The sequence below is a fragment of the Tasmannia lanceolata genome, unplaced genomic scaffold, assembly GCF_043159265.1.
Source record: "Tasmannia lanceolata isolate RefF3 unplaced genomic scaffold, GAP_Taslan_0.1 ptg000015l, whole genome shotgun sequence".
Taxonomy (NCBI): Eukaryota; Viridiplantae; Streptophyta; class Magnoliopsida; order Canellales; family Winteraceae; genus Tasmannia; species Tasmannia lanceolata.
Genome location: NW_027518692.1, coordinates 14,570,944 through 14,593,246, shown reverse-complemented (window position 1 = coordinate 14,593,246; position 22,303 = coordinate 14,570,944). Strand labels below are relative to the sequence as shown.

Below are 22,303 nucleotides of genomic sequence, written 5' to 3'. Positions count from 1 at the left end.
GCCAAATATTGCTAAACATACGTTGGTAGGGTTCCTGCTCCTGCTTACTCAACTCAACTTAACTCAACTAAGCCTTTGTCCCAAACTAGTTGGGGTCGGCTAATGAATCCTTCAGAAAATTTTCATGTAGAAGGTGAGAATGTACCCAGCTCAAATTGACTAAGTCTAATCCTGACACTAGTTGGGTTCGTCTACATGGATCATTGTCTTCTATTCTTTTCTATCTAAGGTCATGTTCTCTGTTATGTCCCTAGCTTTCTATAGGATTCATTTCATAGAAAAGTGGCAAAGTTTACAGCCGGCTGCCAACCTGACGCCTACCCTCCTCATTTATACTGGTTTGGGATTGGCTGTGAAAACACTAGCGGAGTTCCTAGCTTACCCACACAAAAAAATACAGTTAAACCGTTGATTTTTATAATCCTATTATCTAAGGCATAGGATGTCTGCTCGAGATGGGACCAGGACCAAGTGGGTCGTCACATGGTGTTCTACATTATTAACGGTCTTGACATGCCCCATATGGCCCCCTTGTAGGACCTAAAAAATATTTTCTTTGAAAACGTAACAGCGCGTTATAGATTTTGGCGCTAACTTACAATAGGAACGTTACTCGGCAAGCTCACGATTTCAAACATTTGAAAAAATTCCATGTCTGTCCTCTCTGTATTCCCCCTTCTCCCCTTTCCTACGAAGCCTCAACAACCTCTCTTCTTTAACTCCTCTACAGTCTATCTACAAAACCCACATCCCAAACCACTCAAATCATCTCTCTGCTCAAACATCTCACCTCCTGAAAACCCCCTTCTCCTTGATGACTGGCCTCGGCTCCTTCAAATCTCAATTGGGTCTAGAGATTTTCTGTTGGCTTTGACGATTCATGGATTTCTGCTAAAATCAGGTGTTCAAGATGACATCTTTGTGGGAAATAACCTGATAAACATGTACGTGAAATTCAACAGATTAAATGATGCACGCCAAGTACTCGATGAAATGCCGATAAGGAACACAATCACATGGACTTCTTTGATAAATGGCTATTCTCAGATGGATGACACCATTTCGGTATTTAGAATCGCACGTGAAATGCATCGGTCTGGTGAGAAATTTAGTAGGCACACTTGCACCACGGTTTTACGTTCATGCGGATGTCCAAAAGACCAAATGGGAGGGGAACAAGTCCATGCTTTGGCTTTTAAAAGTGGGCTTGACAAGGATGTTTTTATTGGTACCTCTTTGTCTCCATGTATTCAAAAAGCGGCTCCATGAATAATGCAGATTTGGTGTTTAAGGAATTGGTTGATGTAGACATTGGCTGTTTAAATTCGATGATTTTCGGATATGGAAAAATAGGGGATGGTCAGAAAGCTCTTCAAGTATTTTGTGATTTGAGAGATTTTGGTTTGGAACCAAATGATTATACATTTACCAATCGAATTAGCGCTTGTAATGGATCTCTTGGTCTATGTGGAGGCAGGCAGTTACATGGACTTGCCGTTAAATTTCATTTTTTGTGTGAAGTTTCTGTTGAGAATTCTGTTATTACAATGTATGGAAAGCATGGTTTGGTGGAAGAGGCAGAGAAAGTGTTCTGTGGAATGAGTGGGAGAAATTTGGTTTCATGGACAGCAATTTTGTCAGGATATGTTAAGAATGGATATGCTGAAAAGGCGATTGATGGGTTTACAAATATGCTTAATTTGGAAAATGGGTTCGATTCTTCATGTTTGGCAACTGTCCTTGATGGTTGTTCTGAGTGTATGAATTTGAATTCAGCATTTCAAATTCATGGCCTTGTGATAAAGCTTGGTTATCTTTCAGATGTCTTTGTGGCAACTGCTTTAATTGATACTTATGCCAAATGTGGAAATCTCAAGTCTGCTAGGCAAATTTTTAGTGGTCTCTCCGATCAAAATATTGCTTCTTTTAATGCAATTCTTTCTGGATACTCAGAGAGAGAGGGAGATGAGGAAGATGATAGCATGGTCTTGTTTAATCAATTGAGATTAAATGGAATTGAAACAGATTTAGTAACTTTTGCCCAACTCCTTAGTTTAGCTGCTGGTCAAGCCTCCATGGTTAAAGGGAGGAACCTACATGCTTACACCATTAAATTGGGATTTGTTACCATCGGTAATGCTATTATTACCATGTATGCAAAGTGTGGGAGCATTGAAGATGCTTGTCGAATGTTCGGTAACATGGTCGGCCTTGACTCTATCACTTGAAATGCCATGGTTTCTTCACATGCACTCCATGGACTAGGAAAAGAAGCTTTGTTTCTCTTAGAGAAAATGGAAGGCAAAGGATTTACGCCAGATGAGATCACATGAGTGGCTGTTCTTCAAGCATGTAGCTATTCAGGCTTATTCGAAGATGGGTTCCGCCTACTCAACACAATGGAGAGAAGATATGGGATTGAGCCAGTAATTGAGCACCAAGCTTGCATGGTTGATCTTTTGGGTCAAGTGGGACTTCTATCCGAAGCTATGGATTTTGTTAAAGGAAGCCCATTTGCGGACTCGGCTCTATTATGGAGAACTCTAGTCAATGTCTGCAAGATCAATGGTGAGTTGAATTTTGGGAAGATTGCTTCAAAACACTTGCTTGTTCTGGCATCCGATGATGCAGCTTCGCACGTCCTTGTGTCTAACATGTATGCGAGAAATGGACTGATGGAAGAGTCGGCGAACGTAAGAGTGATGATGAATGATGGGAAGATGAAGAAGGAAACAGGTTGTAGTTGGATTGAGATTGATAACCGGGTTCATCGATTTGTAGCCAGTGGGAACTATCATAAAGAGATTAGAGAAATCCACATGAAATTGGATGAATTGAATGATGAGATAAAAGAGATGGGATATGTTCCTACATATGACCTTTTATTGCAGGATTTATAAAAACTTGGACAATACAGGATTTGGATGCAAAGCAAATTTAGAGTTTTAATGGATGCTGTCCACTTTTTACTTTGTACTTATTTAATTAGCATTAGTTAAAATCTTAAGGAGAACTCTTAGATAAGTTGTATCTCAATAATAAAAAAAAACAGTATTTAGGCCCACACGCTGTATCCCAAGGAGTACTCTTAGATAAGTGCATCTAAATCTCTTTGAAAGCAAATGAAGAAGGGGGGTGATTGAAATCAACTGCTTTATTAAGCCAAGAAAAACATTAATTTCCAGCTCTATGTGCTCAAGTAGAAGTTTCTTTGTTGGTCTCATTTACTAGTAAAAACCCTGAAAAGAAGTTTGATTGACTGTTGCTGATCCCTGATGGATGCCATATTCATGAAACACAGGTTTACTTCTAAGAAATATATGTGACAGCCAAACTAGTATTGCAGACTGACCTGGCTCTAGCAGCCTCGTCGAGGGCATGGTGCCTAAGCAACAATATGGCCAGCACTGCCACTGTCGCAAATGTAAGCCTCGATGTCCCCTGGGGCTGTTCTCCTTCATCTTTCTTTGGCCAAAACTGGAATAACTCCGACAGTGTTGCTTCATCTGCTAGGATAACGGAGGAAAACGGCATGCTTTCCAAGAAGGATCCATATAGCATCACTGCTCCCCCTACTCAACAACTTCATGTTTTATGATATCATCATGGCACCTGCTTCTGATCCATGATGATTATTATCATCTCATTGCACTTCTCTCCCATATGTAACATGTTGTGATGGAGAACAAATAGTTGTACAATCAGGAATATCATAAACCACACGATTAGGTTTCTCAACGCTCTCAAATTTTTCAAAAGTTTGGTCCTCATGGTAACATAGCATCTCTGCTTCTTACTATCTTCGTTTCAGGATCTGATATCTGTAGCCGAATTCTTCATTTCCATACCCCACAAATATGCATGGTGTAGCTTTGTGATCAAGTTTTAACCTTTGCTCTTTAGCCACATGAGCAAAGGCTTTTATACATGAATTCTTTTAGAGGAGAGTAGGAAACTTCTTTTCTTGTCCATATACTTTTTGGAATATCAAAATCTAAAACAGTTGAGGGTGATTAAATAATTAAGTGGCAAGCAGTGCGAACTGCTTCACCCCAAAATGACTTCGGCAACTTAGTCATCCTCGTCATGCGTGTGACTCTCTCAATAATAGTGTGGTTCATCCTCTCTATGTCTTCATTATGTTGTAGAGTACCGGGAACTGTCTTTTTATGCCTTATGCCATATTTAGAACAATAACCACTAAACTCATTCGGTGTGTACTTTCTCCCATTATTAGTGCGTAGACATTTTAAAGGTTTTCCTCTCTCTCTCTCTCTCTCTCTCTCTCTCTCTCTCTCTCTCTCTCTCTCTCTCTCTCTCCACCACAGCATAAAATTGCTGAGAACATTGAAATACTTGATCTTTTGTTCTAAAAAAAATAAGCCCACTCTTTCCTAGATATATCGTAAATAAAAGTGACTGAATAACGACCGCCACCAAGGGATTTCACCTCAATAGGATCACATACATCAGAGTAAATCATGTCTAAAACATTGAATTTCCTTTCCGATGATATACGAAAACAAACCGTATGCTGTTTACCAAATAAACAATAATCACAAGGGTCAAACAGGTACCTTTGGCGAAAGGAATAAGTGCCTTCTTTGCCAAAATTTGCAGCCCTATCTAACTAATATGAGCAACCCTCTTGTGCTGCAAGTAAGAAGAATTATCTTTAGTAACATTTATCATATTCTTGCACACTTTTGTATGAGTCTTGTATAGGGTGCAGCATGTCTTCCCGTTTGCAACAATGAGTGACCATTTGGTAAGCTTCTAAGTTCAAATTTCAAAGTAGCTTTCATTGATTACCAATCCATGGTTATCCCACAAATCAGATTAAGGTGTAAATCAGGAATATATTTCACATCCCTCACGTTAAAGTTTACCCAACATTGGTTTCTATGCACACATCACCAAGTTTCTATAATCTTTGACAGGCTATTGTTGCCCATCTTCACCATACCAAAGTGTCTTACTTTATTTGAAGTGAAGAACTCTGTGTCGGGATTAGCATGCCAGGATGCAGTTGTAGCAATAACCCACTCTACACCCTAATCTGCATTATGCAAGTACTCTTCTTCTCGAAAAGACAGTGTCACTACCTCTTCATTCGATATGATATTTGTAGTGTTCTTATCGTAAATTTTCTTCTAATTTTTACCTTTTTCTATTTTATTTTCCAAACCCAACAATTCCTCTTTATGTGACCCTCTTTAACACAATGGTAGCATTTAACTTTCTCTCTTAACTTTGACCTTCCTTTAGATATGTCTTGATTTTGTGGCCTCCTGCTTTTACTTCTACCCATGTTCTCTGTGACAAGAGCATGCATATGATATGTACCTGTTGATTTCCTTATAGTCTCTTCATTGAACAAGCTACTAGTGGCTTGACTCATAGTGAGTACACCATCAAGAGCAAGGTTATTAAGTGATACGACCAAAGTTTTCCGACTGTTAGGTAAAGAGCTCAAAAATAGTAGCGCCTGCAACTTATCATCTACAACCATCTTCATTGAGGACAACTTGTTCACTATGTCTTGAACTTAATTCAAATGTTCTACAATCAAACCACATTCTTTGAACTTTAGTTTCACAGGCTTTCTAATTAGAAAAGCTTTGTTCCCAGCTGTCTTTCTCTCATAACGAGTCTCTAGCTTCATCAAAAGAGGATACATAGATGTTTCATTAGATATGTGATGGAACACACACTTATCCAACCATTGTCTAACATGTCTGGGTAGCCTTTCTATTTGGGTTTTTCCAACCCTATCAGAAATGTTAATCGGCTTGACCTCATCACCTTCAATGGGTTCACACAAATCCTTGCGGGAAATGATATCCTCCATTTTGGGTTTTCAAATCATCTAATTCGATCTAGTAAGCTTGATTATGGTTCCTGTAGAACTCCATATTTCAATCCACACGGACAACTATGCATCCTAACACCCTAAGCCCTGATACTACCTGTACTATTTCTTGCCCAAGAGAAACAACTAAAACATCCCAAACCAAAGATTTTCCGACATGTTTAAAATCGATTTTACAAAAATGAGAACAATAAATGAGGAGGCAGGAAGACATGCCCACGGGCTGGCCATGTTTTTGCAAATTTGTGTTCCTTGAATGCATGGGATGTTGACCGTAAAAAGAAAAAGGAGTCACCTTTAGGAAAGAAGTGTGGGTGCAACCTCGGATTCTAGAAAAGATAAGGATTAGAAAATTAAAGCTATATTCATTCAATCAAGAGGGGAGGGAAGAAAAGGAAAACGACCTTGTTTCCAATTTCACTTGCCTTGTCCCTGCAAGAGAGAAAGAGAAAGATCAAAGGAGGTCCACTTAAGGCAAAAAGCAATCAATCTATAGACTCTGTAAGTAGAAAAGGAAGTCTCTACAATCTAAGTGAACCCCATCTCAAGATCCCCAAAAAGCTCTCTCTCTCTCTCTCACTCTCTCTCTCTCTCTCTCTCATTATCCCCTTTGTTAAAAAGAAAAAGCATCTATGATAAACATGGGTTGAAGTGCCTCAATTTATAACTTGCAAAACCAGCCCACTTGCTCTATGTATGTGCTATGTATAACACCGCTGTGTCGCACAAGTTGGTGACATTATTCATATGGAAAACTAATCCTACACCTCTTGATTGCTTTGATGGATATATCCATCTCTTTATTTTACACTTCCTACTTTGGCTTTTGGGAATTGTGAGAACTAACAACCTAGGAGAAATGAAAAAAAGAGTCATGTCTATCAAAACCCAGGTAAAATCATCCCCTTTATCAAAAAGCCCTTACATTAAACAAGATAGAAAGGGTTGTATATATCAAGGCAAGTTGTAATATCAGACTAGTCATCCAAAGCATCCCACCCCAAACAAGACACTCCCTGGCTCTCAACTCTTTTAAAGACTGGTAAAAAGTTCAATTTAACAGCTACAATGTATCAAGTTAACTTATCAATTAATAACATAATCTAAATTATTACTTAATTTCTTGGTTTTCTCCTAAATTTCCAAGTTAGAAATTAATTAAAATAACTGAAATATTATAAGTTTTATATTCTCTAAAAGTTCAGAGTAAGTTAAACATCAACCTCTCTCATTTCATCTTCCTTCTTGTTTTACCCCGAAACCAAGCTCTCTCTCTCTCTCTCTCTCTCTAATTTTTTTTATTTATAATTAAAAATTAATTAATCACATTCAATCTAATCCTAACCCTCAGATCTGCGGAGGTCTAAAATGGATGGCACATTACAGAAGCCTACACAAAACGAAGGGCTAGGATCATCTTATGGAGAAATTTTTTGGGTCACAGCCTATCTACATCGGGGGTCAACAATTGAATGGTTTCGATCACCCAATAATGTGAATCCCATTGTATTTTTTATTTTATTTTTGCCATAAGTTCATGTAAAAACTCATGCAAACATTTGAAAATGGGCATTTCAGTCATGTGGGCATACTTTTGCCAAGCAAACAAGAAAATTTTCCTTACCCTAACATGAGCACCACAGCCCCACAAACAAACCAAAAAAGCTTGGAGGGATAAAAAAAGGCCATAATTGAACAAGATGGCCCTTTATTTTATAGAAAGATTTTGGAGATTTTTTGACATTCCTCTCAAGATTCTCACCTCGTGATATTTTTCACAAAAACTAAAAGCAGTGTATCAATTTTGGGGAAATGATGGAATAAGGTGTACCTAACAAATGATGGCACCCCAATGGGAAGTTCATCTGATGGGACCGGACCCATAACAAAATTTTCATAGCGTACCAATAGGCCTGTCAGTGGACCAAGATTGTCCTTTGGATCCGACTCTGAATGGGTGAGACATAGACAGATGATCTGGGTCCGTTAGAGCGTCCCATGTCGGGCAAAGACACAATCCTTATTTATTCGGATGGGATCTACACATTGCAGACATTGATGAAAAATTCTATGTTATCATCCGATCTATAGAGGGTTAGGATCAACCCTCTAACATTTAGATCGGAGGGTTAGGATGAACCTTTGGAAATGACTTTTGAGGAACAACCTATTTAGGCTGTGGCCCATCTAATGAACGGTTTGAATCATCTTATGGTGTGGGGTATACCTCACGTTTAATAAAGTGAGGAGTGCCCTCATCAAGATAACATTTCCCAAAAAAAATCTCATTTCAAAAGACTCTCTCTCTCTCCACTGAAAACACATAATTAGATTTCAGAGTTGCAAGCAAAACGGGATCCCGTGCAGAAATGCAATAAAAAATATTAAAATAACTAGATCCAATGGTCATTTTCACCCCCTTCTTTATTTTCCACACGATCCCATTTTAGAAGTGTTTCCATTAAATTTATCTTCTGTACAAAATTTCAACTGTGCAAGACAGTAATAGGACATAACAAACTTCCTCCAAATGGGACCACGACATTGACAATAAAAGTAGGATCCGAATATCCAAACGACCAGGACTCATCAGAGTTAAGATTCAAAAACATCGTGACACAAAAAAAAAAAAAAAAAAAAATTAGGCAATTTCTAGCTTGAAGATCTCCCATTCAGGTAGTTAGGATCATCCAATGAGTGTAATTTTATGATAAATGATATATCCCCATTTTGTGGGATGATGATTGAATTTCTCCCTACAAGAGAGATTGGAAAGAAAAGAGAAAAGTCCGGAATGAGGGCCCCATGTTTAATGAAAATGCGGATTGCATGCACCTTTTAAAACAAGAACAAAAAAGGGGCTAATCTTCAAAATCGGGATGGTAAAAGACCCTGATACCCTTTTGACGTCAACAGAAATGTCATTCAACATCCTTTTTTCATTACTGGTGTGTTTCACGAGGTTCTTTTGGTTCGTCTGGTATTTGAACCGACAGAAGTCACAGAACCTTGGGTTCGTTTCTATCTTGGCCGTCGGAACTATCTAGAGACGAATGGATGCCTGACACGTGTTGAAAAACTTTTTAGAATGCTAGCGGCTCTATACATAGTTGGTTTGGTTTGGATTGAAATCTTTCTGTAAACCCAGAGTCCTTGGGTTCCTTTAAATCTTGGTCGTCGCCAATATGAATAGACAGTCGGATCCATGACACGTAGGCATCAATATAAAATGGTGGCGTCTTCTAATAATACCCCTCTCTGTAACCATTATTCCCTTCTCTGTAACCATTATTTCCATCGGCATACCCATTATTTCCGCCAGCATACTCATTATTCCTATTCCCCTCTCCGTAACTATTATTTCCATTGTCGTACCCATTATTTTCCACCGGCGTACCCATTATTTCTATCTTGGCCGTCGGAAATACCTATAGACGGATGGATACCTGACACGTGTTCAAAAGATAAGTGAGAAAAGACAACATCTACCGTTCTAAGCCAAAAGATAACGTCAGTGTTCCAAAAAGTACAATAACGTCGGAGTTCTAAAAAGTTTTCCAACAGGTGTCAAGATCCATCCGTCTGTAGTTATTTCCGACAGCCAAGATAGAAACGAACCCAAGGTTCTCTCGGTTCCAATACACATTTAAATGAACCAAAAGAAGCCTCGTGAATCGGGCCAATTTAAGAGGCAGTAATGAAAAAGGAGGACTCTCTCGATGTTAGAAGGGTATCAGGGTCTTTTGACCATCCAATTTTGAAGTTTAGCTTTTTCTTTTTTTCTTCTTGTTTTAAAAGGAGCCCGCAATCCATATTTTCACTGAACATCACCCAGCATCCCCGTACTTTTCTCGAAAGAAAATGATAGATACCGTCATCATAAGCCATCATCATAAGTTCAAAACCCACACGAGACCCTTCATTGGATTCTCTTATTGATGTTGGCTAAACCCAGACAGACAAACACCCACACCTGATACCATGATATCACCCAAAATTAAAATAATCCAAATCAAATCCCTCCTTTAATTAAAAAGTTCAAACCTAATACCACATTCACACCCAAAAGTAAAAGCAAAATAAATACATAAAACAATCTCCTATCAATGTTAAAATAACATACTATATTACAAAACAAATCCAATACATCAATCCCAGATCATCCCATGTCACCATTCCAAGCAAAAGTAAAGAAGATGAGGAAGCAAAAGGCCTTTGAAAAGTTGACTTAAACAGAGAAAAGCTGCTTCTTGTGCAGAGCAAATTGCTATCACAAAACCATCAAATCCTCACATTACATTCCATCTTCAAATATAGTAAAACACACTAAAAATCCCTACATGTTCTCTAAATTTGATTAGTATCTCCTACAAATACAAACCAAGAAAAAGGTAGTTAAAAAAACTCAATCTCTCACACTCTTCAGGACCCAAATCTTCAAATCCTCACATTACAGCCATCTCCAAATCTAATAAATGGAAATCAGAAAGAAGTAGCTGATTAGTATATCCTAAAAGCACAAACCCAACTTAGAAAAAAAAAAAAACACTCTCAAATGAAACCTTTCAACCACAACTGAAACTAACTGATTAGTGTACACTACAAACACAACACACATTTCAAGCTGAGATGCCGCGAAGAGCAAAGAAGAAGAAGATCTCTAATTCTGGAGGTGCAAAAAAGGAAATTGGGGGCTTTTGGGAAGAACAGTGGATGGGCACCCGGCGCTTTTTCGGAGCAGGGGGGCATGAAATGATCTCTGGTATTCGAAATCTCTGCGCTTTAGGGGTTGAAAATCCATTATTAGAAATTTCACCGCCATTTTCGCTATCTAACTCCAAATGAGAAGATACTCTAACAGGGCTAGTAGTATTGGAATTACACTGGAAATCTTTTTCTGAATCTTCTATCTTGTTCGATCGGACGAGCCTTCGTTTGTATTGATTTCTTCTTCTTTTTCGCCCCGCCGGAGCCATTGAGAGATCAGTGGTCTTCTAAGTGTTGGAACTAAAAAACTAGTGGTTTTTTGTTTGACCAGGTTAGCCAAATGATAATGAGAATAGGTTGGTCTGAAGGAATTATTATGAAACTAGAATTGGGTCTCGAGAAACAAAATGCTTAGAAAATTCTCCTAAAACCACTGAAAATTTTTGGCAGAAACAAAGCTGTTTGGAGATTTAACTGTTTCAGCTAAAATCTCAGCTAAAGATAAGCCAAGACAGACAAACTCCTAATGACGAAAGACACACTTGGAAAAATGCAGAAGAAACAGATAAGAAATCCTTTTCTATGTGGAAGAAGAATGATCAGTTGAACAAACCTCTGTTACTGTTTATGGAGCTTGAAAAACCCAGCTAAACCCTAGAAAACCAAGAGATTGGAGACTCGAGAAAGCCCAAAAAAAAGCTCTTCAATAAAAACCTGTCAGAGATATCTGGTCTCCTTTTTTTCCCTTCGTTTTATATCTGGGTACTGATAGACGGTTTATAGGCCTACCCAGAAGTGTGTGCGTGTCTGCGCACGTGAGAGAGAGAGAGAGAGAGAGAGAGATTTGGCTCCTACCCGCGGGCAGGAGAGAAGGGGTACTCGTACCGGTTAGTTTAGAATCCTCAGGCAGTTTTCTTGGTCACGGGCACTGCAGCCTCTTGTGTTTTACTTGGGAGTTGAGACAAACCGGTTTAGGTGACTTGGGAGCGTAAATAAAACTGTGAGCCGCCCTGATCTCTACCCTACCGTTCGTATTACCCACCTTAAACTCTTAGGATCGTTCATCTACACAAGGTTTAAAATTTCGGTTTCGGTACCGGTTTCTAACACTGAAATTTCGATCGAAATCTGGTACAAAAGTTGAAATAAATATTTTATTCAATATTAAATTTGGGTTGAAATTTCTGTAAAATATTAAATTAATTTAAAAAAAAAAACAGATTTTTGGTCAAATTTCAGAAAAGCCGAAATTTCGACCAAAATTCTGAAATTTCGGCCGAAATAAATGTCCGTTTCGGTTTTTAGCGGTTTCGGTGTCGGTCCGGATTTCGGTCGAAATTTAAAACCATCCATCTACAGCATGGTTTTAAATTTCAGTTTCGGTATGTATTTCGGCCCAAGCCAAAACTAAAATTTCTGTCGAAATTCGGTACACAGTAAAAAAACGATATTTTATATGTTACAAACTTTCGGCCGAAATTTTGGAAAAATACCATATTATTTTTTAAAAAATGAATTCTCAAAATTTAGGCCGAAATGACTGATATTTGGAAATTTCGGTTTCAGTCTCAACCGAAATCTGAAATTTTGGATTTCAGCCGAAGTTTAAAACCATGATCTATAGTGGGCCCTAAGAATTAGTTATTAAGGTAAGTTGGTAAATTGAAGCTGTTAAGGGCACGTTTTGGCTACCATGAAAGGTGATTTTTTGGAATTTGAGAGGGGGAGGAGAAATCAAGAATAGCCTGAAAAATCCGGAAAAATAAATGAGTGTATGCCACATGACATGGGAGAGGTAGTTTTGCCAAGTTCATGGAGAAAAAAGCCAGAAATCAAGGGAAATTTTTCTAATGTGGAGGCTATTTGTCTAGTTACACTCTCGGTTCCCAAATAGGTTACATTTCATTATTTGAAACTTGTATACTAGAGGGTTGAACGGGAGGCCGTGCTTCCTCTATTGTAACATGTGTACATGAAACAAAAAATGAAAGGTGGTATGTGGACAAATTCAGAAAAAACATTAAAAAGTTGAGATCGATCGGCCATATTTTCAAAAGGAGAACACATTTTAGAAGTCTCTATCTCTAGACTATATTACAAAGTTAGAATCAAATTAAATGCAAGTGAGATCCATAGTCTACTCTCCTACTTCTCTAAATAAAAATTAAATAGGGTTTATTCAAGTTATCCCATAAAAAAGTAGGAAATTTTGCAAACTTTTCCAAAGAAAGAGGGCCTATTTATGACCAAACTTCTATAAAGCTCTTTTTCTTTGAATGTACACTTAAAATTAATGGGCTATGGCCAATCCAATGTGAACCCTTCCATGTGGGTAGGTCACAATCTATGTGGGCCAGAAAGGCATGATTTTAGAAAGGAGAGAGATCTATGGTTGGTGCATTATTATTATACAGAGACATGCCCATGTATACGTCAATCCAAACCGTCCAAAAATTGTGAGCCCACTTTGCATGTATAGTAACTCCAGAAACACGCTAGTAAGGTCACATAAATATCAAGAAAGGCTAGCAAGAATTTCAATATTTGAGCAAATTTGATACTAGGTACATAATTTTGATGGGCATAAGATTGGAGTCTATGTCATTGGTATCCTCATAGTTCATCTTTCGGTTCATTTGAGTCATTTTCTCTTCGCTATCTATTCTCGTGTTTATAGGGCTAGTGTTTAGCATACTTAAATGTGATACATCTTTCTTTTTAGACAAAAGTACGGAATGCAGGTAATAGTTTTGAGAAATTATTGATTTTGAGTACTTTTAAAACAATCATCAAACACGGGTGATTCTTCAAAATCATGTGGAAAAAAGACCCAAATACCGTTCAGACATTATCAGAACCAGGATGGAGTCCTCGTATGTTGGTCCTTCATGATTCACCTTTTCATTAATTTAGTATTTTCTTTGTAGAGAAAATTACCCTGTATTTAATGCATCTCACCCCATTTACGTTGGCGCACTGCACGAGGCTTTTTTTTGTTCTTCTAAATGCGTATTTGAACCGATAGAAGCTTGGATTCTTTTCTATCTTGGCCGTCGGAAATAACCAGAGACAGATGGATGCTTTACACGTGTTAAAAAGGAAGTCTCTACAATCTCTAGACTCTGTAAGTAGAAAAGGAAGTCTCTACAATCGCAAAAGGCATTTCGCGGCTGGTTTGTTGCATGTCACACCAACCACCTTGTGAATTGATGGTTTGTCGCATGTCACACCAGCCACCTCGTGAATAGCAATTCATTATTCACGAGGTGGCTGGTGTGACATGCGACAGACCAGCCGGGAAATGCCTTTTGCGATGGACCCCTATTTTATACGTGGGCGTGAACAGTGAAACCCCGATCCTACTATATTATAATAGATCTGTAGGGGTCCTGCCAAAACCCACCTGCTCAAAAAAATATGGGGTTTTTGCAAAATAAGTCTTCTACTTTGCTTTATTTGCCAAAAGAGTCTTCTAGTTTCACAGTTTGCGAATAGAGTCACAAGGTTTGGGTGAATTTTGCAAATCAGGTCATTCCATCAATTTGTGACCAAAATACCCATGGCAGATTTTTTTGACTCGCAAAAGACCAAAATGTCCTTATAGGTGAAAATGTGAAAATTACGTCAGTGATGTGTTTTGATAGGATGGGTCCCACCAGCTCAATTCAAACCCATGCAAAGGGTGGGGCCTGCCATTTTGCCTCATATTTTGATGGGTAGGTCCCACAATTTCCACCAAGCCCATGTGCATCGTGGGTCCACAATTTTACATGTCACGTTTTGTTGGAGTGGGCCCATCTTTTTACACCCATGCATAAAAAGCTGGTATATGTAGAAATGAAATTCCCACACACTGGATTGAAAACTTATTATTGATCGTCATGGAGAGATTTTATATGATGGGCGGCAGTATAAACCCGTATTTTTCAAAAAGTACTGTACTGCCCACTCCATAGGATGATCGAATCCCTCCAATTGTTGGGCCCCAACGTAATTAAGTTGTGGCCAAAAAATCATTTTAATATGATGATTCTAACCCTCCGATCCATAGAGGGACCCCACATTATGGAAGCTTTTATAGGATCATCCTATGAAATTGATTTTTTGCGCACAACCTAATTACCTGGTGGCCCAACAGATGGACCAATTGGATCATCCTATGGAGTGGGCCGTACCGTACATTTAGAAAAATACGGGTTTATATGGCCACCAATCATATAAGATCTGTGTCGTGGATATTTCCATAAATTTTTGCCTGTTCCACGTATAAGGACATTTTGGTCTTTTTCAGGGAGTTTAAAAAATTCTGCCGTGGGTATTTTGGTCACAAACCGTTGGCTTGACGTGATTTGCAAAAGTCACTCAAACCTAGTGACTCTATTTGCAAAATGTGAAACTAGAGGACTCTTTTGCCGAATAAAGCATAGTTGAAGACTTCTTTTGCAAAAACACCAAAAAATATACACAGCTTTTTTACTTGGGACAGCCCCAACCTGCGTAAAAGAGTTGTCATAAATACACTACATGGGACTGTCCAAAGTAAAAGCGGGGCCAGCCGGTCAGATAAACGTTGATTGATCACCGTTGGCGGTTGTAAGTGTCCTTCCTTCCGCTTCAGAAACACATGAATGACTAGTATTGGTAGAAGCACTTTATACGCTTTCATTGATTTTCATTGCAATGGTATCGACTGTTGAGAGAGAAGGGGCAAGAGGGAGGGAAAGGGGTCCGGGTAAGAGGGTTTCTTCTTTTAGGGTTTATTCATTCAATTTCAATCTCTTTCTCCAGAGATAATCTGTTTGTTTGTTCAATTCAATATGCAATTTTCTACTTCCATATTAATTACATATTGAAGAAACTACAAATCACAAGTTAAATTCCAACACTATAAACTCTTTCCTTGTTAAAGAATCTGTGATCTCTGGCCTGTTAAAGAATTTGTTTTGTTTTAATCGTTTTGTCGGAAAATTTAATTTCAGACCTGAAACAATTTCATGTCTGTCCTCTCTCTATTCCCCCTTCTCCCCTTCCCTACGAAGCCTCAACAACCTCTCTTCTTTAACTCCTCTACAGTCTATCTACAAAACCCACATCCCAAACCACTCAAATCATCTCTCGGCTCAAACATCTCACCTCATGAAAACCCCCTTCTCCTTGATGATTGGCCTCGGCTCCTTCAAATCTCAATTGGGTCTAGAGATTTTCTGTTGGCTTTGACAATTCATGGATTTCTGCTAAAATCAGGTGTTCAAGATGACATCTTTATGGGAAATAACCTGATAAACATGTACGCGAAATTCAACAGATTAAATGATGCACGCAAAGTACTCGATGAAATGCCGATAAGGAACACAATCACATGGACTTCTTTGATAAATGGTTATTCTCAGATGGATGACACCATTTCGGTATTTAGAATCGCACGTGAAATGCACCGGTCTGGTGAGAAATTTAGTGGGCACACTTGCACCACAGTTTTACGGTCCTGTGGATGTCCAAAAGACCAAATGGGAGGGGAACAAGTCCATGCTTTGGCTGTTAAAAGTGGGCTTGACAAGGATGTTTTTGTTGGTACCTCTTTGGTCTCCATGTATTCGAAAAGTGACTCCATGAATAATGCAGATTTGGTGTTTAAGGACTTGGTTGATGTAGACATTCGCTGTTTAAATTCGATGATTTTTGGATATGGAAAAATAGGGGATTGTCAGAAAGCTCTTCAAGTATTTTGTGATTTGAGAGATTTTGGTTTGGAACCAAATGATTATACATTTACCAATCTAATTAGCGCTTGTAATGGATCTCTTGGTCTATGTGGAGGCAGGCAGTTACATGGACTCGCCGTTAAATGTGGTTTTTTGTGTGAAGTTTCTGTTGGGAATTCTGTTATTACAATGTATGGAAAGCATGGTTTGGTGGAAGAGGCAGAGAAAGTGTTCTGTGGAATGAGTGGGAGAAATTTGGTTTCATGGACAGCAATTTTGTCAGGATATGTTAAGAATGGATATGCTGAAAAGGCGATTGATGGGTTTACAAATATGCTTAATTTGGAAAATGGGTTCGATTCTTCATGTTTGGCAACTGTCCTTGATGGTTGTTCTGAGTGTAAGAATTTGAATTCAGCATTTCAAATTCATGGCCTTGTGATAAAGCTTGGTTATCTTTTAGATGTCTTTGTGGCAACTGCTCTAATTGATACTTATGCCAAATGTGGAAATCTTAAGTCTGCTAGGCAAATTTTTAGTGGTCTCTCCGATCAAAATATTGCTTATTTTAATGCAATTCTTTCTGGATATGCAGAGAGAGAGGGAGATGAGGAAGATGATAGCATGGTCTTGTTTAATCAATTGAGATTAAATGGAATTGAACCAGATTTTGTAACTTTTGCCCAACTCCTTAGTTTAGCTGCTGGTCAAGCCTCCATGGTTAAAGGGAGGAACCTACATGCTTACACCATTAAATTGGGATTTGAAGGTGATATTACCATCGGTAATGCTATTATTACCATGTATGCAAAGTGTGGGAGCATTGAAGATGCTTGTCGAATGTTCGGTAACATGGTCGGCCTTGACTCTATCACTTGGAATGCCATGGTTTCTGCACATGCACTCCATGGACAAGGAAAAGAAGCTTTGTTTCTCTTAGAGAAAATGGAAGGCAAAGGATTTACGCCAGATGAGATCACATTAGTGGCTGTTCTTCAAGCATGTAGCTATTCAGGCTTATTCGAAGATGGGTTCCGCTTATTCAACACAATGGAGAGAATATATGGGATTAAGCCAGTAATTGAGCACCAAGCTTGCATGGTTGATCTTTTGGGTCGAGCGGGACTTCTATCCGAAGCTATGGATTTTGTTAAAGGAAGCCCATTTGCGGACTCGGTTCTATTATGGAGAACTCTAGTCAATGTATGTAAGATCAATGGTGATTTGAATTTTGGCAAGATTGCTTCAAAACACTTGCTTGATCTGGCATCAGATGATGCAGCTTCGCACGTCCTTGTGTCTAACATGTATGCAAGAAATGGACTGATGGAAGAGTCGGCGAACGTAAGAGTGATGATGAATGATGGGAAGATGAAGAAGGAAACAGGTTGTAGTTGGATTGAGATTGATAACCAGGTTCATCGATTTGTAGCCAGTGGGAACGATCATAAAGAGATTAGAGAAATCCACATGAAATTGGATGAATTGAATGATGAGATAAAAGAGATGGGATATGTTAGCAAATTTAGAGATAATCTGTTTGTTTGTTTATTTGGAGGGAAAGGGGGTCGGGACTGTTCGGGGAAAATGTTCTCAAGAGTGTAAGAGGGTTTCTTCATTCAATTTCAATCTCTTTCTAGATTTCGATTTCGAGAGATAATCTGTTTGTTTGTTTAATTCAATATGCAAATTTTCTACTTCCATATTAAATACATATTGAAGAAACTACAAATCACAAGTTAAATTCCAACACTCAAAACCCTTTCCTTGTTAAAGAATCTGTGATTTCTGGCCTGTTAAAGAATTTGTTTTGTTTTAATCGTTTTGTTGGAAAATTTGATTTCAGACCTTCAAAAAAAAAAAAAACTACTCTTTATGTGCCTTTTGTGTTTTATTTTCTTTGATGATGAAATCATTATCATTATGCTTAATTGCAAACTAATTTTTTTTTTATCTCAACAAATTTCCCTTAATTCTGCTTTTTGTATTTCCTCTGTTGTAACTTGTCTGGATTGCTAAGGAATTGTTTTTTTCCATGTCCTTTTCACTTTACTCTGTTTTTTGAAAGATGAGACTTTCAGTATCATCTCTGCAAAACTGTTTATTACAACTCTAATTGCAATCTTCCATACCAATTTTTTGCTTCTTGTTTTTGGGTTTTCTTTCTTTTCATTCAGTAATGTTGAAACTGAATAAAAGAACCCAAGAATCAAATCTAATTTTCTCTGCATTTAAATGGGTGGGTAGTCTGCAAGTAGTAGTATCAACGGGTGGGTTGTCATGTCTCTTGCTTTTTCTGGGTTTTTGGGGACCAAAGGAAGTACATTGATGGCGGTGACAGGCGTGAAATGGGCTCAAAACGGCAGCAATTAACCGATCCGAGTCCACTTTATGGTGGTTCTCTTTGGTCGAGTCTCATGTACAATGCGTCTTCTTATGCATACACGGATCAACCCTCACAATTCCCAGTTGTTTGGCTTCATGGCCTTTCTTTTGATTGCTCAGAATCTGATGTGTCCGAGTTCTTACATGGTCTCAACATTGTGGATGTCCTTTTCGTCCACAGAAAAGGCCGGTTCAGTGGGGAAGCATTTTGTGTTTTGAGTTATCCTCTCCAAGTAGATTTTGCCCTTACTAGGAATCGCCAAAACATGGGTAGGCGATATATCGAGGTTTTTGGAAGTAAAAGGCATGAATATTATCATACTGTTGCCAATGAAGTTTCTGAAGTGAGGAGTAGTCCACCACGCAAAAGCATCCCACGGGCAAGGTCTAGTGATGATGGAAAGGATGTGGCTGCACATACGGGGGTTTTGCGTTTGAGGGGATTGCCATTTTCAGCCGGAAAAGATGATGTGTTGGATTTTTTTAATGATTTCGAGCTGTCTGAGGACTCTGTTCATATTGTGATTAATTCGGATGGAAGGCCAGTAGGGGAAGCCTTTGTGGAGTTTTCAAGCGCAGAGGATTCAAAGGCTGCAATGGTGAAAGACAGAATGATGCTTGGAAGTCGTTACATAGAGCTATTCCCTTCGTCAATTGAGGAGTTGGATGAAGCAGTCTCGAGAGGTCGATGAAGCCTGTATCTGCAATATTAGGGTTACCTTTGGTTGCTGTCATGTTACATACAGTCTGAGATTTAATTGTAGTATTGAGTTTATGCTTTTCTAGTTTCATTTTGATACTTTTCAGTTGTCCTGATTGGATTGATACTGGATGCAAACTAGGTTATTAACTTTTAATATTGTGTCTTTTTTCATGTTTAAAAGTGAATTAAGAGGGTGCCTTTATGCACACTTACATTTGATTTTGTCTCATGTCTTTCTTCTTATGTACATTTTTATTATATTGTCATTCTCTTGTATCTCTTTTGATTATTTCTTATTTTCAAATAGTATGCCCATGAAGCCTTTGATTAATGTTCCTTTTAACCCTATAAATAAGATGTTAATTTTTTGGCCAATTGGATAGTTTATGCTCTCGCATTTGCTTTGTTGGTTTGCCTAATCTTGGTGTCTTAGTACACAAGAAATAATATATAAAATAGTGACATGCTTAGTTAACCTAGAACAATCATGTTTTGAAAACATTTCTTATATCTTTTGCTAGAATTGTAAATCTTTTACTAGTATTGTAAATATGATGTATTTCCTTTCTTAATTATTTGAACGATAAATGAATACCTTAATGGATACGAAAGTAGGGGTGTAAACGAGCCGAGCCGAGCCGAGCTTGGCCAGGCTCGGCTCTGCTCGGCTCGTTAAGCTCAAAGGCTCGGCTCGGGCTCGAACCAGGCTCGGCTCGGCTCGGTCAAGCTCGGCTAGGCTCGCTAGCGGCTCACGAGCCTTATCGAGCTTGGGTTATACTAAATTCAGTACAACATTTTTGGAAAAATTCTGCACTATACGTGACCTATCAAATGGACGGTTAGGATTATCCTAGTGAGAGTGACCTCGTAAGAAAACAGTAGTAGATAACATTTTTTTTTATAGGAATTTGCTAGCAAACTTCTCCTATGCCACTTCTCGGCATGTGACCATCCTTGGTGCAAAGATTCGCACATGGCAAAGGTGGCTAGTAAAAGTAAAAATAAGAAAAAAAAGTAATCATTAAGAAAAAAGTAAAATAGCTGAAGGTATAAAGTTTTAAATGAAAAATTACCAACAAAAGGTAGAAAGTTATGACAATTACCAAAAAAATAACAACAAAAGGTACAAAGTTATGACAATTACGGAAAAAATTAATTTCTCACGAGAATTAACCTTTTGATACGCACTGGATTCCGAGAAAGACAATACCTCATGCATTCCGAGAAAGACAAAACCTCATGATGTTGACAACACCAACCTCATGATGATTATGCCTCCAGTTGTTTCCTACTGTATTATATTTATATTATATTTAGGACTATTCTTTTATACGGGTTTTCTTAACGAGCCTTAAGAAGCCGAGCCGAGCCTGGCCTAACTCGGGCTCGGCTCGTTAAGCTTAATGAGCCTGGCCAGCCGGCTCGGCTCGGCTCGTTAAGGATTCGAGCCGAGCTTTTTTCGAGCAGAGCTCGAGCAAGCTTCCGAGCCCGAGCTAAAATTGACACCCCTATACGAAAGGTAACAACCGACCGAGATGGTCAGTACACAGCAAAAAAAGGAAAATCAAAATACAATGTAAGCATAGTTGTCAACCCGTGACTCGACTCGTGACTTGATTTCTTAATTTTATGACTCGTGACTCGTAAGAGTTTTTTACAAGAACAGAAATTTCGTTGAAAAAAATATAATTATATATCAAAAGGTGAAGCATGCAAAAAATATAACCCAATAGCACATAGATAAAGCACTAAGCTAAAAGAACATAAATAAATATATGCTTGTAATTTGCAAGCACACAAATAATTATCGTGGGTGAAAACCTTTCCTTGTTGTAGATTTGTATCCGCCCATGATTTATGGGATGGTTGGAAGGAAATTTGTGGTGGTTCGGGCCAAGAACCCAAGATTGTCCGAGACTGGGAGCCTCCGGGACATGGTTTTCTGAAGCTAGACATTGACGGATCTACTAGTCTAGCATGGGGAACCATGGTCCTACCAGAATTAGGGGAATTTTGAGGGATGAATTTGGAGCTATGAAATGGGCTTTTGCGGATCCCATTGGAGTCATAGACGCTAATGAAGTTGAAGTGCGTGCTATCTACTAACAAATAAGGTATCTAGAGAATGAAGATTTGAATAAGGTAGTGGTAGAAGAGACTCGCTCAGTGTCATAAGGTGGCATAGTGCTTCTCATTCCTTCTCTTGGAGATTTGCCTCCTTCTTCGATGAGATCCAAGATAGGGCGGGAGATGCATCAATTTCTTTCCATCATGTTAGGCGGTCAGCTAATGGTGTGGCGGATAGTTTTGCTTGAGATGGTGTCTCTAGGGAGAGAGTTGAACTATTTGACTTCGTTCATCCACCCTTGCAGTGGGGCTGTTCGTGTCTTTCTTTTTCTTTTTCTCTCTCTTTATTTGTATAGACCCCCCTGGTCTTTTTTTGCATTTAAAGAAATTGCCTAACATTAAAAAAAAATAATAATTAAGTTCTAAGTTCCAACTTCTGAGTTTATAACCATCAAAACAAGATAGCTTGAGCCGAGCAACTCGACTTGACTCGTAAGAGTCTTATTTTTTCGACTCGACTCATAGCGGCTTGTAAGAGTCACAGGACGACTCATAAGAGTTTGACAACTATGAATGTAAGAATCCAATCAAGGAGGAAGAAAGTCGAAAATTGCCAAGATCTGTCTCTATGCTCTCAAGCTAGCAAGTTTATTCACCTCGCTGTTTGCGGATCTTCTATCGTGATGAAAGGAGATATTTGTGATCTGCTACTTGATCCATAATCTCCTCAATGAATTGCGTGAACCTCTAGGGGTGGGGTGTAGCCACCTTATGACGTTAAGGGAATCACCCTCAACTATTAGGCTATCCAAATCACTACTCTCAATTAGTTTGAATCCCTAGAGTACAACTCACTTTTGCTTCTTT

At 38.6% G+C, this 22,303-nt stretch overlaps 1 protein-coding gene and 1 pseudogene across 1 annotated transcript; both read left to right on the top strand.

Moving 5' to 3' along the window:
• Window positions 1-578: 578 nt before the first annotated feature.
• On the top strand, window positions 579-17,889 carry LOC143891754 (uncharacterized; annotated as a pseudogene).
• Window positions 17,890-18,621: 732 nt separating this feature from the next.
• Window positions 18,622-19,598, top strand: LOC143893103 (uncharacterized). The gene has a single exon (XM_077398065.1). The coding sequence runs from the start codon at window positions 18,630-18,632 to the stop codon at window positions 19,356-19,358; it is 729 nt and encodes a 242-aa protein (XP_077254180.1). The 5' UTR covers window positions 18,622-18,629; the 3' UTR covers window positions 19,359-19,598.
• Window positions 19,599-22,303: the final 2,705 nt, after the last annotated feature.